The sequence below is a fragment of the Rhopilema esculentum genome, chromosome 6, assembly GCF_057945365.1.
Source record: "Rhopilema esculentum isolate cy_ngs chromosome 6, ASM5794536v1, whole genome shotgun sequence".
Taxonomy (NCBI): Eukaryota; Metazoa; Cnidaria; class Scyphozoa; order Rhizostomeae; family Rhizostomatidae; genus Rhopilema; species Rhopilema esculentum.
Window position 1 is genome coordinate 7,553,208 of NC_142820.1, and position 17,156 is coordinate 7,570,363.

General features: G+C 36.6%; 1 protein-coding gene across 3 annotated transcripts; it reads right to left on the reverse strand.

The window, feature by feature from the left end:
* Positions 1-277: 277 nt before the first annotated feature.
* LOC148960114 (uncharacterized) lies at positions 278-15,669 on the reverse strand. 3 transcript variants are annotated; one of them, XM_089108879.1, is made up of 7 exons: positions 15,519-15,669; positions 11,648-11,722; positions 9,311-9,356; positions 6,237-6,302; positions 3,902-4,121; positions 2,552-2,699; positions 278-2,140 (listed from the first exon to the last, which is right to left on the reverse strand). In XM_089108879.1, the coding sequence occupies exons 4-7, from the start codon at positions 6,283-6,285 to the stop codon at positions 2,051-2,053; spliced, it is 507 nt and encodes a 168-aa protein (XP_088965005.1). In that variant the 5' UTR covers positions 6,286-6,302; positions 9,311-9,356; positions 11,648-11,722; positions 15,519-15,669; the 3' UTR covers positions 278-2,050. The 3 variants fall into 3 exon arrangements, with proteins under 3 accessions (XP_088965005.1, XP_088965006.1, XP_088965004.1); XM_089108880.1 differs by lacking the exon at positions 9,311-9,356; XM_089108878.1 differs by lacking the exons at positions 11,648-11,722; positions 15,519-15,669 and having other exon boundaries at positions 9,311-9,814.
* Between the last annotated feature and the right edge of the window lie 1,487 nt (positions 15,670-17,156).

The window sequence follows — 17,156 nt, forward strand, 5'->3', positions numbered from 1 at the left end:
AAATCTATCGGTTTTGCGGTTTTTAATATTGCCACGGTGAACGGTTTTTGGCGTTAATTGGGTCGGTTTTCCAGTTTGTATGGCAGAAATGTATGATTTTCGGGTGAAATATTTACGAAGAGCATTGTCACCACAAGGCGCGAGAGGTGTGATAAACAAGATAACTATGTACAATTTTCAGAGTGATTCATGGAATGGTCATGAAAATAAGGGTTGATGCATAATATTCCTGGCTAGGGAATTTTCAGAGGAAGATTCTACAGACAAGACAACTGCATCTCCGTTGGTAACTACTAAACTGGGTACCATTAAAAAATTCAAACGATCAATACATCAATACATCGTAAATACTAATGTTGTAGACATAGCCGTGCATAGCGGTCTTGGCCAAGGGGCGGTTACTTCCAAGAAATTTTCAAGGCTGGGGTTTATACTGTTTTAATGATCTGTCTTCACACCCTGTTTTGCATATGAAAATACTCAAACAGTTTACTGACTTTTTACGGCTTATAGAAATTCCTCATGGATTTATGCTTCATGAAAATCAGTAGCATAATAAAGGGTTAATTCGCATTGCAAAGTAAGGAATTTGCCCAACCAAACATCAACTAGCTTTTTAAGGGGGGGGGGGCTAAGCCACCTTAAAACATCTTTTAATTGTTAAAAAAGTGGCTGAGCACCCCCCCCCCCTCTGCAGCAACACTGGTTGCACCAGATTTTGTTGTAAGGCTTAATTTAAATTGTAAATGAAAAAAACAGAAGTCTGCATCTGAATACTAAATACAAAAACGATTAAGTTACAATTGAATTCCTTTACTTAGAAAAATTGTAATACAATTATGAATTTAAAATTATTCATCCCTCAAATACATTTAGACAGCAATCCACAGATATTTGCCTACTATAGTTGCTATTAAGGGGAGGGGAAAGAGTAAGTACTGGGTGTCATACAAGACATGGATCTCTATGGATTGATGTCATTAACAGAATCTTGGAATCTTTCCTTTAACTTAGTAACTAAATTTTCATTACCAATTGCTACAAGGGGACTTTTAACTTTTGCAACATAAAGTGGGTGTAAAAGGCCTCAATACCGATTTGTAAAAAAATGGGTTAGAAATTATTTGGAAAGTGCAGACCAAATTTGTTAAATATTGAAAAATGGAAAATGGCTTGTTACAAAAGAGGGTTACCCTAGAGGGCTGCAAAAATCTGGTGTCTCGGCACCTAACACCAATTACCAGCTCCTTTGACTCATTCCAAGAGAGACAAATGAAATTTGCTGATAAAGTCTTATGTCCTTGAAGTAGCAATAGGTATTGAACAGAAATGCAGAACTGGAACCAATTAATTCTAGAAGGGGCTTTTACATTTTCAAAGGCATCATTTTACAAATAGGGCCAAAACAATCCTTAAACTATGTATGAACAAGTAGCAATTGTCACCAATACCAGATCTGCATTGTAATTCATTTCTAGAATCTGGCAAGAAGTTTACCAACGCAATAAGACCATCTAAATTAGAAAGATTTACTTAAACATAATGAACTATATGGGTATGGGACTTAATTTATGCTGACCTTTTTAAAGTCTGTTTCCTATTGACCATATCAGCTGGAGAAACAAGCCATTTCCTCTAATAAAAAGGAGGCAATAACCTCTTATTTCTCTTAGAAAAATAAATTAATTCCACTTTGGATAGAAGGATAATTTCCCCCCAAATTAGCATATTGAAAATGTCCTGCTTTGCTAAAAATAAAACCTTACTGCAACCATTCACTAGTGAATGTCTCATGCAGGAATGATATATAGTAGATTTTAACAATGCCAAATGATTTGGTATTATACTTCAACAAAGTCCTGCAAAAAACAATAACTCAGATGTGACAGATTCTGGAGGGTAATCTTAATGGTTGATGATAGTTTCTGGAGAATAATTCAAAGGCTACGAACTAAGCTCCATTTGACTTGGAACATCCCATATTTTACAAAAATTATTATCCTTGGAGCAAAGTACATGAACATTTGCTATTCTACATAAAACTGTATGTTCATTGAACATTGGGATTCCCTTTCCCTTTCTTCAAATTTACTTTTAAAAATTCAGGTCTGTCATCTTCTATTTTCTTTGCCTTTTCAGCCTAAAAAGTAACAGATTTTTATAACTAAAATAACATTGGGTAGTTGAAGAGAAATAACATGGAGACAACTAATTTCACATGATGTAATTGCATAAAAATTTAACCATTAAAAGCTGATAGATATTAAAGCTATTGGCTCTTCTTGCAAGTGTACTGGACGGGAATGATAACAAATGGGAAAAAATAAAAGCAAATTGGGTTGAATCCCAAAAAGTTTCATAAAACTAACCCTTTTTCATAATCTGAAACCTTGGCTTTGCTGTTTTCTAAAGGACTACATATAAACTTCAACTTTTGATATTTTCCTCTAAAATATTGCTAACATATTTCTTAAAAATATTTCTTTTGAAAAGGGTAGACTTGTCTCTAGAGGATCCTATTCTTATTTCATATACTCAACTGAGCACTTGCCTGTTCTATTTTTTCTGATCTTGACTTTAGTTTTGTGCTGAGTTCACTCTCTGCTACTTCCTTTGACTCTTTGCGTTGCTGTCCTTTGGCCATTATCTCGTGATGTTTTGCCTTAAATTCAGGTCTTTTTGCCTGAAAATCCATTCCCCTACAGCAAAGATAATTTTTTCAAAAAGCAATGAAATTCAACTCTGTGCATATATCTCTTTCTCTTATGAATACCAATACCTTAAAGCCTCAATGAGTGTCCTAGCATAAAATCAATGTTCAAGCATTTCAACTTGTTGCAAATAATTATGTTATAACAATACAGAATAATATTTTGTATAAATAATAATTTACATGTTTTATTTCAAAACACCAACTCTCCACACTTCATAAAATAATAAATATACATTTTAGGGCAGTGAGGGCTTGCTGCTTAATACAGTTTTTACTTTAAGACTGAGTATTTTATCTATTTCCATATTTTAACATACAGGAGAAGGTGTTATCAAATATTGGGACATTGATACACTGAGGATGAGGATATGGGCGTAGCAGATGCTAAACATTAAGAGGGGGCTTAGTATGGATCTTGCCTTAATATAATTGCTTTATTGAGATATAACTGCCCAATGGAGCCTGAAATCAATAAATTGCGCATGATTGGGGGGCTAAAACCCTCATAGCCTCTATGTCTTCTGCGCCTATGCTGAATGAATTTGATATAGAATTTGCATAAGATTCAAATTTCTTCCAATATTTGGGAAATATTTGGCTGTTCGTTATACATATATATTCATAAGACCTTTAACAGTCAAATGCACATCCTTTTGCCCCATTTACGCTACAATTTACTTAGTGTTTGAAGTAAATTGAATTTCACTTAGTGTTTTAAATAAAACACTTTATCTATTATAACTTATCATAGTTATCTTTTGGTACATTTAATGGCAGGGCTAGGCCTAAAAAGAAAAAAAATTGGAAAAGCTTGCATGTACTCAGTCCCTATCACTATGGCAGCAATTCTTGATAAAGCCTAAAAACTAAATGCGTTCGCTATCCGTTCGGCTGTCGAGGTCAAATAAAACAAGCACTTCCTTGTGTCGCGCTGAGCGATAAGGAAACTTGTTGAAATTCTTGTACTTCCTTGATATAACGGAAAATATTATGCCGAAACAAGAACTGGCTGTTGGATTCTTTAAACAAGTTATCAATTCCTGTTTGATATTAACATAAATATTAATCCAAGCGCAAAAATCTAAAACATAGGAATATTGCTGGGGCTAGGTACATGTAGGCCTGATGAAATAAGAAGTTTAAAACATGACAACCAGATCAAGGATATTTGCGAATGATTAAAGTTACCTTTTCTGCATTATTTTTAGGTCTCTTTGTAACTCTTTTTGCTCTTTAGACATCATTGCTCGAATTTGTTGGGGGCTCAAAGATCCATGATTCTCATCTGAATCATAATCGACATTTTCGTTGCTCCCCATCGTTGTAACGGTGGCAGGATATCTGTTGCGATTGCTGCTTAAATTAACCTCATCGCCTGTGTCATAGTCCGGTTCTGGTATGTCGTAAGCTGCAACAGAACAACTCTGATTTAATCAACTTTATTGTGGACTTAAATGGGCATATGTCACGCTGGGTATGATCACTCTGTGGTATGATGCTCTCTTTTCCGTGACGTCAATCGAAAGTACTCTTGAGGATTGATGCCATTGATTAGTGATTTCATGGATGAGTTCAATCAGGAATGTTGTCGAAACAGCGCTTATGTTCGGTAGCCTTTGTTCCAACGCTCGACAGCGCTAATGTACGGAACAATCGGGGACGGATTGAGCGGGGGGTGTATAGGATGCGATACCCCCCAATGTTTCTGTGTTCTTCGGTAAAATTTGTTCCATTCGGTAAAAATCATTTTTTGGTAATCAGTAGTAACACAGTGACGTCAAGATTAACTTGTCTGAAAAAGTGTCAATATGCAATAGAATTAGCACCTTAGGGGAGAGACTTTATATTGCAGACAACATCAAGGCGTTTTTAGAGACTGCAAGCAAATGACTGCATAATAATTATTCTAAAATGTATTTTAAGCTTTTCTCAAGGGCGTTGTCGCAAAAATTTTCCCTCCTCTATACCTCCTCTATAGCTCTACAGAATGTTCAACAATGTCTCTTCGTTTTAGGGTTTATATAGAGAAGTCCTTCACGTTCTTTAGATATAACCGATAAACTAAAATGCCCAAGTCATAAAAAGGCATTTGGGGGCAGATTTAAGTAAGGGTCAGAGTTCTATCTTTTTCAGCGTTTTTCAGCGTTTCCCTGGAAGAGCAGCTGCTATAAGATAGATTACTATGCATAATTTAACTTTAACTGTAGATAAATTATATTAATGTAGCTAGGGTATTTATTTTTTACTTGGTATTTAGTTGTAAGCTGAAGGGATTTTTGTGTATAAAGAATATAAAATGAAAACTGAAAATGAAAATGAAACTTGTTAGCTGTACGATTTTTCATACTGGAATCAAAATCTGCATGGTTGAGCCTGTTTTGTGATTTTAGAGCCTCCACTATAAAAACAACGACGAAACCAAAACAGAAAGTTTAAATTTCTGTTTTCATTGACAAATTATAATGATGACGATGAAAATGAGGTTGCTTTTAGCCGGAGCTGATTTACAAGGGGCCTTCCGTATAAAAACTCTAACTACATTCAAATATATAAAAAATCAAATTAAATACAATATTAAGTGAGTAAAATTTCTAAAAAACCTACAACAATATAAATAATTATAAAATGAATTATAAAGTAAGGAAAGTCGTAAGCTCTCTACATAACACTCAAGCCAATTGGTAAACTTTATACTAAGAACGAGGAAGTTTATGCTGAGGCTGGATGCTTTTGACTTTTGGATAATTTAAGCCTCGGGTCTTCTAAATTTTGTTCTTGTACCAGGGCCTCCGATAGAAGTGGGCTGGGGGGAGGGGGCTATGGTCCTTTCATCTTTTTGCAAAACGAAAGAGCTTTTTTAAAAATCTGTTGTAATGATTGTTAAAATCTCTCTTGCCTCTCCTCCCCACTTTCCAACTTGCGTCGGACGGAGCCCATGCATACTATAAATTGTTTCACAGGCCACTATAAGTGTTTTGCGTTGTTGTTTAGCTGATAAAATCTCCTCTATTTTGTTAATCTCCTCTATTAGCCCCTTAGTTTTATCTATGACCATGACAACAAACCAAACTCAGATTTTGGGATAGTTGGAGAGTCATGGTAGCCAACCTTCTGATAGAAGATGGTACCTGCTGATGATGATTTTGTTACCAAGAGATAGAATAATCAAAAACACAATGCTTTTCTAAGATAGTCTATGCACGGCAGCGGTTTTAGGGACTGCGGGGCTCTTGTTCTTTACAATTTCTATTTCTTTCTTAGGTGCAAGGCCCCTTTAAGCTACCATAATCACGGGGCCTGGGGCCATGGCCCTCCTGGACCCCCCTTAAAACCGCCACTGGATGCGATAAGAATTTTTTCATACAAACCATGGGGCAAGCATCAAGAACGGATGGATGTAATGATGAAACTTAATATACCTTATCAGAAGTAAAAAAATGTATATAGGATGAATGTCAACCGTTTGGACACAAATAACAAATGGAAGTGTTTAAATTATAGCAGTGGCATTAAAAGGACTTACATGGTTTGCGTTGATGGATCCGCGATGTCAGCTCGCATAGACCATCCATTCCGAAATGTTCTCTCCCTGTAAGGAGATATTGGCAAGTGAGCAACACATGTTTTCACGCGCAAAAGTATCTCCTATCACCAATAAAATTGATCCCAGCGCTTCTTTGGTCAACCAGGGATTAGTTCGTTTGAGGGAAAAATAAATGATGTGAGCCAGTTCTTGTAAGGACTTGCGTAACTAACCTGATGTATTCAATGGGCTTTATTTTATGAGCTCTGTCCCGGGGGCTAGGGCAGGGGCTTAGCAAGAAATAAGTTCACATGGGATAAACAGTGTTTGCCAATCAAAACCTTCCCTTTAGCCAAACAATTATTTTGAAGAAGTGGAAGCTTTGGGGTCACTGTGAACCATTCTAGTGAATATAAGTTATATCCACTTACCCTGAGTACCAGACCCACATAAACCTTAGCCTGTGCACCAGACCTCTACTTTCCAGGGCCTCCGACGAAGCCTTGGCCCCCCCCCCACTTTTTTGCAAAACAATAGAGTTTTTTTCAAAATCTTTTGTTATGGATGTTAAATTTTCACTTGGCCCTAAATTTTCAACCTTCGTCGAAGCCCATGCTTTCAGGTTAGGAGTCTGGCCCACAGGCTACAACCACTGCCAAAAGTACTTGGAACATCCAACACTTTGCACTGTGCTTTTCTATTTTAATTTGTTTTCCCGAATACTACTACTTCAGCCCCTTTCCCCAAAAACAATGTTGAAAATTTCATACAAGCCACAAGAAAAAGCGTACTCCATAAACCCTTTCTTTTTCTATTGTAAGTCACCATTGGTCCTAGGGGGAGAGGGGAATGGCGGAATCTGCATTTGAAAACTGACGTTAGTGTTCCAAGACAGTAACTGACTATACATAAATTCTGGTATGGAAAAGCAGAATAGAATGGAGAAGCGAAGGACCGTCTCTCAGACAGATGCTCGTCCGCTTCTATCCCTTCTATTTCCTCGCGCTCGAAATATTATTCAATGAAGTTTCGTGTAATTTTACAAGATAGGATCTGGTCTCAACCCCAGGGGGAGGGGGTACTCCCATTAGGGCCTGACAGGGGGTTACAGTCGATTTGAGTGTCTTACCAAAAGGCTACCAAATGGCCCGGTTCCGATAATAACACTACCATTTGGAGAGATTTCAAGTATTTGCTACCGTGTATGGGGAACTTCTACTCAGTTGCTTAGTTTAGTTTGCGATTTATTATAGAAAATTTACAAGAACGTATCTTTCAAAGATCGTATCAGTCAATGGCCAAGAAATATTTCAAAAAGGAGAATCAGGCGAGCACAAAGAAATGGGTGCTACCAAGGGCATAATTTCTGTTCTTCTGCTACCATTTGAGGGTTATTGTCAAAAAAGACTACCATTTGAGGGTGATTCTTTGTACTTTTGCTTTGGCCCTCTTTAACCCTGACCGGAACCCCTTGTTTGGTCATAATGGGAGTGCCCCCTGGGTCTCATCCTAGAGTCTATTTGAAGATGCGCAGCAGTGCTTCCACAGAGTGGGAGCCGAATTTTCTTTTTCCAGATCAAGAAATTCCTTAGATTTTCTTAATTCTGATTGGACGAACTTCGAAATTTCCTCATAAACTCATTTTTCATGTATTCTACAGACCCCAAAGACTGGAATCTACCGTATAAACCACCACCTTTGAAAAAGCCCCTTTTCCTGATCGATTAAGCACCAAACTAAAATCATTTTTTTAAATAGGCCCCTTGAATAATCCTAATAGAGGATTAAGTCAAATTCAGTAATAGACTTCTTATTGGTATTTTTATCAGATGTATCGCAGTCGTCACCAATTCAATTCAATTTCGAAAACGACTGTTCTTACTATTTTCAAGACCTGACCAACATCAAATAAGCAGGAAAAGTAGTCTTGGTAGCATTTTGTGATGTTGCTAAACAGGCCTACTTTCAAATAATGCCACACCTTGAAAGATTTTTTAGCGAAATAAGACAAAGGTATCTTCACTTAGATGAACAATGCCACCTAATTTGGCGTAAATTTTTGTAGTATTTACCGGTAATCATTATCTGAACATGTCTGCAAAATGCTCGTCGACTAAAATGCACAAAATAAGTCTGCCAAAATTTTTGCAAATGATACTTTACATAATTCTGTGGCGTAAAAAGTGACAATCTATCTGCATTTCTAGTTTAAAACTTTCTCCAACGATTGTGTGGATGCCACAAAAGATACTTAATGTGCACCAATAGCATGCAAATAACATACTTATGTTAAACTGGAAAATATAGTATCATAAAAATCAGCTTGAAGTAAATTTTTATAAGACACTTAAAGATATAATAAAATCACCATCGCCAAACAGTAACTTCTACCGCAATTTTCGTTGTTTGAAAGATCGAAATTTCCTTAAATTTCTTTGAATTTTTCTTGTCCTGAAAGCTTCCTTAAAATTGCTGGATGTGGTGGCCACTGCCACAAAATACTACAAACACAATTTTTATCAGACATTTTCATCTTTCATCAACCTGTCAGTTTCACTATTCTTTATGTTTTTAACTCAAGACAAATTTAGTTTTTAGTACAACCAGTCATACCCTAGATGCAGACGTGATTAAACTTTTTATATGTTCTTTTTCCTTCTCCTTTAGCCTGCTGGATTCTTTTTCAAGAATCATCTTTTTGAAGTAGCCCAGCAACAGAAAATTTTAGAACCTTGAGAGCTCTTTAGAAATGATGCTGTTATTTAACATGCTACAATATACAGCATAATAACAAATTGTCATTACAAAAATGCGAACATAAAACCAGTAAATGTAACTACAACTTCCGACATATCTGTAACATGAAGCGGTTGTTAGTCACCACAATTCGTAGAGGTAGATGTTTGTCATTTCAAGCTTATATTCCAAATCTTCTAGCGAAACCTTAAACAGAAACACTCACTCATTGGTTTATCAATCTATTTGTCAGCGGTGGCCTAAATGCACCGAACTCTTATCTCCTACTATCGGTCCAAGTAAATCTGGAAAGAATTTCAGGAACAATATTTAGTTACCTGTAGCGAGAATCCTAAAACTTCTTGTGTTTGTGGCCTGCTTTCTCTATGATGAAAAAACCTTGCAAAGTGATACGAAAAAAGAAGCGAGACGTTAGTCGTCACGAAGAGCTGCGTTCGTAGCAGCCCAACTCAATTTCATAAGCAACAATTCATGACCAGTTATTGGACTCGTGATTCAGGCCGTTACTCAAAAGTTTCCCGAGCATTAACGATTAACCGCAACGTAAGAAGTGTTAAATTATTAAACCGCTCCTTTATTTAATTGGTTTAAGAACAAAAACAAAAATCTATTGACTGTGCTGGAACTGCCAAAACCTGTTCACTCTGGCGTCCAAAGACCAAATTTTCACGGAGCATGGAGAGGGGATATGGCACTTCGTACACAAGAACATGAGGATTTTTTGCTACTTTTAGTGACAAGACGGTAGATTATTTCGCTGTTTTAACACCAGAACTGCCCACTTGTGGCTGCAAAAATGAAAAGAATCCACTTTAATTCTAATTGTTATTTTCTCTAAATTGAATCGAATAAGTTGTCCTCATTAATATTTAAACCACTTCGCGTGGCAGAAAACATTTGCAAAACAAATTTTCCCCACCATAACCAGAGAGTAATTCTACCATGACTTTAGAAGAAAATTTGAAACCTAGAGAAAAGTGAAAAGGTCTAACAAAAGTTTTGGCAGAAAAACTATACAACAATATACAAGATAGCAAGTTAGGCTGGCGGTGTGAGAAGGAACCAGACTTTCTTAGGCCAATTTAGCCCTAATAAAAGTTCATAAAAGTTATTGATATCTTAGGTGTTTTTCTGACCCTTGCTTGAAAAATTGGTTATGATGCTCTTTGGGAGCGAATATTAACATTTGAGAGGAAAGCATTTAAAGATGCCTCTTGTCATGCAAATTGTTTGCCAGTGCTTCCACTCTCGAAAAACGAGATTTCTTTCTCTGAGAAAAATAACTTCCTTCTGAATTCCTATTTTGCAAAAAAGCACTCAAAACAATGTGAAACTGGATGCAAAATGTTGGCCTAGCTACAGTGACAGCACTCAGTTTGCCTGTTTGACCAAACTCTTACAGTAAAAATGGCACCCATAGCTCAACCACACAGCAACACACAAAACCAGATACATTACGTTGATTGCATTAGAGCATAGACATAGGAAGTTATTTAAAAGTTGTAGAGGGAACATGAAGGCAAAAACCGAGAACCTCCGTGGGCTGCGAATAAGAACATAACCGCCGGCTTTGAAAAGTGAAAGGCACTTTCCCCCTGTGCTCCTGCACTGTGCCTAGTGTACCGTAAATCCTCGAATTAAACGAGGTGGGGGAGGGGGGGGCTTATAAAATTATTGTAGACATTAAGAAGACATTATTAAAAGACCTCGTTTATTATAGTAAAAATTTCTCTATGAGCATTTAATTAATTACTACTAAAAGTAATTAAATATGAATTTGTTGTGGTAATTCAATAAAACGCCATAGGCAACCTCAGATGGTCAAGAATCGTCAAATGGAGGGATCTAATTAGAGAATTTAAGGTAGCAGTGGGAGCTTACTCGAGGGGGGATTGTTGACGATTTGTAGTTCTAGAGTGGAGGCTTATTTGAGGGTGGGGGGCTTTTTCGAGGGGGGAGCCAATTCGAGGATTTACGGTATACATCGAGGGCATGCATTGAATAAAAGATTACGTAATTCGAAAAAACACCCAACAATGCTATGACTATTGCAGTCATCAAATAATTTTTTATAATTTCTTTACACACTCTCATTTTTAATGATTCAACTCTAGAAACTTATTTTTTGGAAACCTCTTTCGGTCGTTGCATCTACCCATCTACTGCAAACCGCTTCTTCAGATATGAATCGTTCCGGAAATAGGAATTTGCCGACTATTGTCCAACACCTCCCCCGCAATCAATTCTATTAAAAGTTTCCTTTACAAAGTTCATCTTTTACGACTTACAAGGAAAATTGCTTTCTCGGTCAGTCGAACTGCCCTTGTGCCCTGACAAACCCTGAAAGCACATTTTAATTAAGCTAAGCCAAAGTTGTTGAGCTAAGCCTGGGCAAAATTTGTCCATTTTTTCAAATAAGCTAAGCAAAAACTAGTCAATAAGATAGATCGACATTGAATTATCTTTAGGGCACAGTTACTTTGCAGCAGTTTATTGGGCCATGAAGAGACGAGCATAAATGTAGGTATCGAGATATTCACGAACACTTCCTTATTCCTTCGAGACTCCAATACATAAAGCGTCTTCAAATCCTTACATTTTTTCAACGATATTACGAAAATGAATAACAGAAATATAACTTTAATAATACTCACAAAGCCTTAGGTGACTCTAGCCTTTCAGTAGTTTATTGTCACACGAAGAAGTCTGTTCGACGGCCAAGTAGCAGGCTGGAATGATATAAATGTTTGTAACATGATATCTGTTCGAAATCCACACATTGGATTTTCTATTGTTGAAAAGATCTGTGTGTATAGGTGCTTGTTGCACGTGAAAGGGAAGGGACATCACCAAGTGGCGGATTTAAGGGGGAGCAACTAGGGGCAGTTGCCCTTCCCTTGACGAGTTGAAGCAAGTCTGGCGCCCCTTTTTGGAAATTGTGCGCCCCTTTTGAAGAATGAGAATCAGGTAAAGAAGTTTCTGAGACCGCTAGGTTAATTTGCTTCAAGGATTACCTCAAAGTTATGTTGTTTATTCTGAAAATGGATCTGAAATTTTTGTATACAGCGTACTCTCGTCACCAATTTTTGAAAAATTTTCAGCGCCCCCACTACCAACTGCCCTCCTTCAAATTTGCTCTGGGTCCGCCCCTGACACCACCAGCCATGGCGTTTATCAACTCAAATTTACTTCGGCCAAAAGCTAGATATTTATTACGTAACGACAAAGGCCTTTCAATACATTGCATGTGCACATGGCATTTTCAAGAAAATTAGGTCGAGAAACAAGGGTCGCCTTGGATATATAATGATTTTCCTCAAATCACGAGGGGCGTGGCATTACGCCTTTTCGAGTTACTTAAGGTAGGATAATACCTTACTAATTATATTTTGTCGTTGCAAGGCAAAGGCTATTTTCACATTAGGAATGTGTTTTCAGAAACGATTTCATATGTGCTAGCAAGTACCATCATCCAGTGCCAAAGAAAGGGCTTTTTCTAATCTTCCTTGAAATGAAATACAACAATTATTTTAATAAGCGTTGAAATCTATCCAAAAAGTTTTTCTGTGGTTTCCCGAAACACCACAACCTGATACCCAAAACACTAAATTTTAACTTCTGCTAATATGTTTTTGCGGATTGATCAGTAAAAAAACATAAGATTGGAACGTATTTTAAAATATGTTACCTTTTACATGACTTTAATCAATATTATTATATTAATTGGCGTTTCAGCAAGTAGTATAACCTAAGTGTTATAAACCATACACCTATTATTATCCTTCCAGGAGCGCTTACAGGGAGCAAAGGGACAAATTGCCCAAAGCCTCGAGATCTAGGCGGCCTCATAAATGAATTCCATTTTAAAATGGAATTAATTAAAGGTAACAAAATTATGCCTTAAATTAGTATACATTTTAAAAGAATGAATAAATTTAAGCTTATCTAAAAGGCATGGTCGCAAAAATGATCTCACTTTTCGGTTTTGCATTCTTTGTGTCCAAAACCTTCTTGATATTCTAAAAGTTCGCATCTTCTTTCTGTTTAAGCGACCCATGAAATTCTTTTGTTTCATATGTCTTAAGTGATATAGCGATTTCCTCGAGGAACTCACCAACGACCAATATTGTCAAATGACATGTGGTTAAACGCTCGGTGGTTAAACGTACTTGTGCCCCTCTCTAATTTGCATCCACACCCATACATGCTTTGTGACTTCACGCCAGCAAAACAAACTTTCAGTTGTATTACTTGCATAGTTGTTAAGTTATAGTGTGATACCCAACAATGGCCTGGGTACAAGTGCCCCAGTCAGGGGCGAAAATACCGGGGGGTGTGGGGGGTGTCACACCCCCCCCCCCCCAATCTTAAAAATAGTCGATTTCGCAGGGCGCCAAGAAGAGCTTTGTTCCCACGCAGAAATGTCACCTCTGAAGTTCGTAAAGGGCCGTTTAGGAATTTTGAAATGGAAATATCATATTTGTTATGAACCTACCTTCCTGATATTGCATTTTAGAGAACGGAACAGGTATGTAAGGAAAAGCTCCGTTATTTGCAAAGCGAAATCATGTCTTACCGAAAGTCATAGCCAATGGATGCAATGATTGATGCATATGTTTATGAGGGCAAGGTTGAGTCCATATGAATTAATTTAAGTTGTAAATTATTTTCATGACAGGCACGGCGTCACTGGGGGGAATAGGGGGCTGAAGGCCCTCACTTTGGTCAAGATAAGAACTTTTTTATCATTTTTTCTATTAATTTTTAACAGTGCATGAAATAAAAAGAGAGTAAACTGTTAAGATGCCGATTTTGTTTGATCTAATTACTAACTTTTTCACGTATATTTTTATTATTTTTCTTTTATTTGAATTAATTCAGTAAATCACATTCTGTATCATTGCAATGTTTTTATTTTGGAAGTGTAAACATGGCCTTCTCGATACAAGAAACTGCACATTTCTGTTCAGGAAATAAAATTCTCCCAATCAAAACAACATCTTCCTCTGTCATTCACACCTATGTGCAGTCTGAAACGAAAGGTTGACGTTTCCTTTCTTCCCCAACGTCTATCACTAGAGTTTTAGCATGACATGCCCCTTCCTATTTTTCCCAATAAACAATAATCAGTTTTTTAGCACAATAGTATTTTGCTAAATTTTAGTCTGAAAGATGCTTTTTAGCCCTATTACAAGGTATAATTTCAAAAATTTTCTTCAAGTCGGACCCAACCATGGTGGGTCCTCCTATATCACTAAAATTGATTCTTAGTCCCCCCGGGCTCAATTTCGTTGCTTCGCCCATATACTGCACCAAAAAATCATATGCCACGAGATAGAAGCTTTATTATCAAAGAAAATCAAATTTAACATATAATTTACGCTCACGTAGAGAAATAGATATTTCATAGGCAATGAAGTTTTAAGTTTGTTTTTATTGCTTAGAAGTTTTTCCTTGGTAAAGACCAGTGTACACTGGTGAAGCTTTCACTAGTAACCTATAGAGTATAGACAAACCTTTGCTACGAGGTCTGCAGGGCATCACTCAGTTTTGCAGGACAGAAACCCTTTTCACCCCCCCCCCCCAAACCTACTGGCCAAGTTACGCCCCTGGCCCCAGTCATAAAATAGCTTTTGGGGGCATTTTTAAAGCTTGATGTGTATTTCATCTTATTCAGCATATCAAATTGTGTACTGGCACCAGACTTCATACTTGTATCATAAAATGAACAATTCACTGTTATGTGACAAGTTTTTTGACAAAACCAAAAGTTTCAACAGCCGTAGCTTTTTGCTTATAGGTTAGATCACATTGATGTTCTAGTATCTTTTACTCTGTTTTTGCGGGCTCTTTCGGGCGAAATCATCAGATTTGAAAAATACGAAGGTCGAAATTTTGCTGACCGTGCATTTTTCTTTACTTTTATAATTTAAGCTTTAGAAACTTCGGCTAGGCAGTTTGCTAAATGATTTTTCAAAATTCCCTGTCTATGAAAACCCCACCCCTTATTGGTATCCTCTATCTAAAGATCATTCTTGGACTAGTCTTACGACTTACGATCGTAAAAGAACATAAATAACAACAAGATTTGTATGGATTTGACATATAGTACTTAGCCCCCTCGTTGCCCCCCCCCCTCGGGCCTAATTTGTATGGATTTGACATTAAATTACATTTGTATGATCTACCTCTGAGTTGATTAAGAAGCCAAGCATTTCTTGGTGCCAAAAGATACAAACAACTTATCCTAAGCTAGGCCACAAAATGATGTAGCGAATTGTAGCGAATAGGCCACTCTATGGCAAACAGACATAACTAACACTAATTCTTGTTAGCAAAAAGCGAGAATTGTCGCGGAATGTACTTCTCATCATCAACTTTAGACCAAATGGAATGCGTTTTCGCCAGGTAATGTTGAGTTAAAATAAAGAATAGATCATAACGATTCTGGCAATAAAGTAGATTTATAATCACAAGAGCAGTTTTCGGGCTTGCTATGATAAAAACTTTATACATAACGCTCACCTCCTTTGATTCATTTCACTATCTTTTAGATAGTAAGCCTTGGTAGTTAAATGAATTTCAGGCTACTGCAAATATCTCATCCTTGAATTCACTCAAATCTCTAAGACACAACATTGTTTTCATACCAATATATTACGCGTTTTGTTTTTAAAAAATGCACATTTATTACGTCTCATGAAGCTTCCATTGTAACAAAGACAAAAACAAAGGTGCTTAATACAATAGGTTTCCGTGTATAGGCCCTCAAGACCGACCAGAATGTCCCTTTATTAAACCAACATGATTACAGTCTTTTTCATAGGAATTCTATGAATGCTTTCTAGCTTCAATATTCTTAAGCAATTTTCATTTTGAGCCTGGATATATTCTTAAAGTACTCTTACTTTTTTCAAATCTTGTCTGGTTTTAGAGGAACATCTCCCGCTTTTGAATGGAAACCATTGTTTCTGGCAATTCAAAAGGCTTTTGAAAATAATATGGTTAATTAATCTTAATTTTTAAAACTTGCAAGCTTCTGTAAAAGGGTTTTGCTACGTTACAAAAGAGCAGGTCCATTCTACCATCGTACTATTTGAGCATTAAAGCTATTCTTTGTAATTCTTTAAGCATTAAAATTGTACATTAACCTCTATTGTCCGCCACTGACCGAAATCCGAAATCCAATCAAGATCCAGAAGCCCCCCCCCCCCCCCAATACTTGTCTCTAAAGTCCTTTGCTAATTGTCTTGGAAGTGATTGAAGAGCACAAAAACTACTTTTTTGCTTCTCTTATTCACTTGGCTATCAATTCATCGTCACCTATCAGTCTTTTGTAGATGTCATTTTCTAGTGAATGATAAACGCATTGCTATTTTTGCACTTCCAAACTTCAGTTAATGTGATTCATCATTACTTGGAAATGTGATTAATCAATATTTTTCCTAATTACTATCAATACTTTTTGAAGATATCAAGGCCTTGTACAAGCTCTACTTGCACAATACTATTTGACTTTGATTTTTCCCACTTTCGTACAAAAATTTAAGGGCTAAACCTTCAAGATAATGAAATCAGAATTGACTTTACCAATGTACCTATTTAAGAAAACAGTTACTGGAGGGGCACCATCACTTGAGTACAATAGAAAAACAAGAGTTTTTTTAAACTAACTGATATTGATGATTTTTGGAGGGGTATGATCTCCCAAGTGAACAGCTACGAACTTGCTTTACCTTACGTAAGAGTGAGTTGTCAGCAGTTTAGTTAAATAACGATTTACTCAGACAAAACTTCCAATTTTTGACCGAAAATTTGAAATTATGAAATCTACGACCCAGATACATCATTACTGTGAGCAGTATGACATCTTATAATTGAGGTTCGTAAGAATTTAAAAGTGTTATTTTCTGATTTTCGAAGTTCAAATTTAGTGCACTTAAAATATCCTCGTGAACAACATAGAATGAGCCAATTTGTCTGCAAAGCCTACAAGTTAGAAAAATTATCTACATTGTAGATAAATGTCTGGGGAGATTCTACACAAACATTCCAGGCACCCTACATCCTTACAAAATTGTCTAGCAAACATCTAAGCGTTAAGAGCTAAGCGTATATGCTCAAATGGATCCCTTTTTTAAAACATAAGATCTCATAAAACTA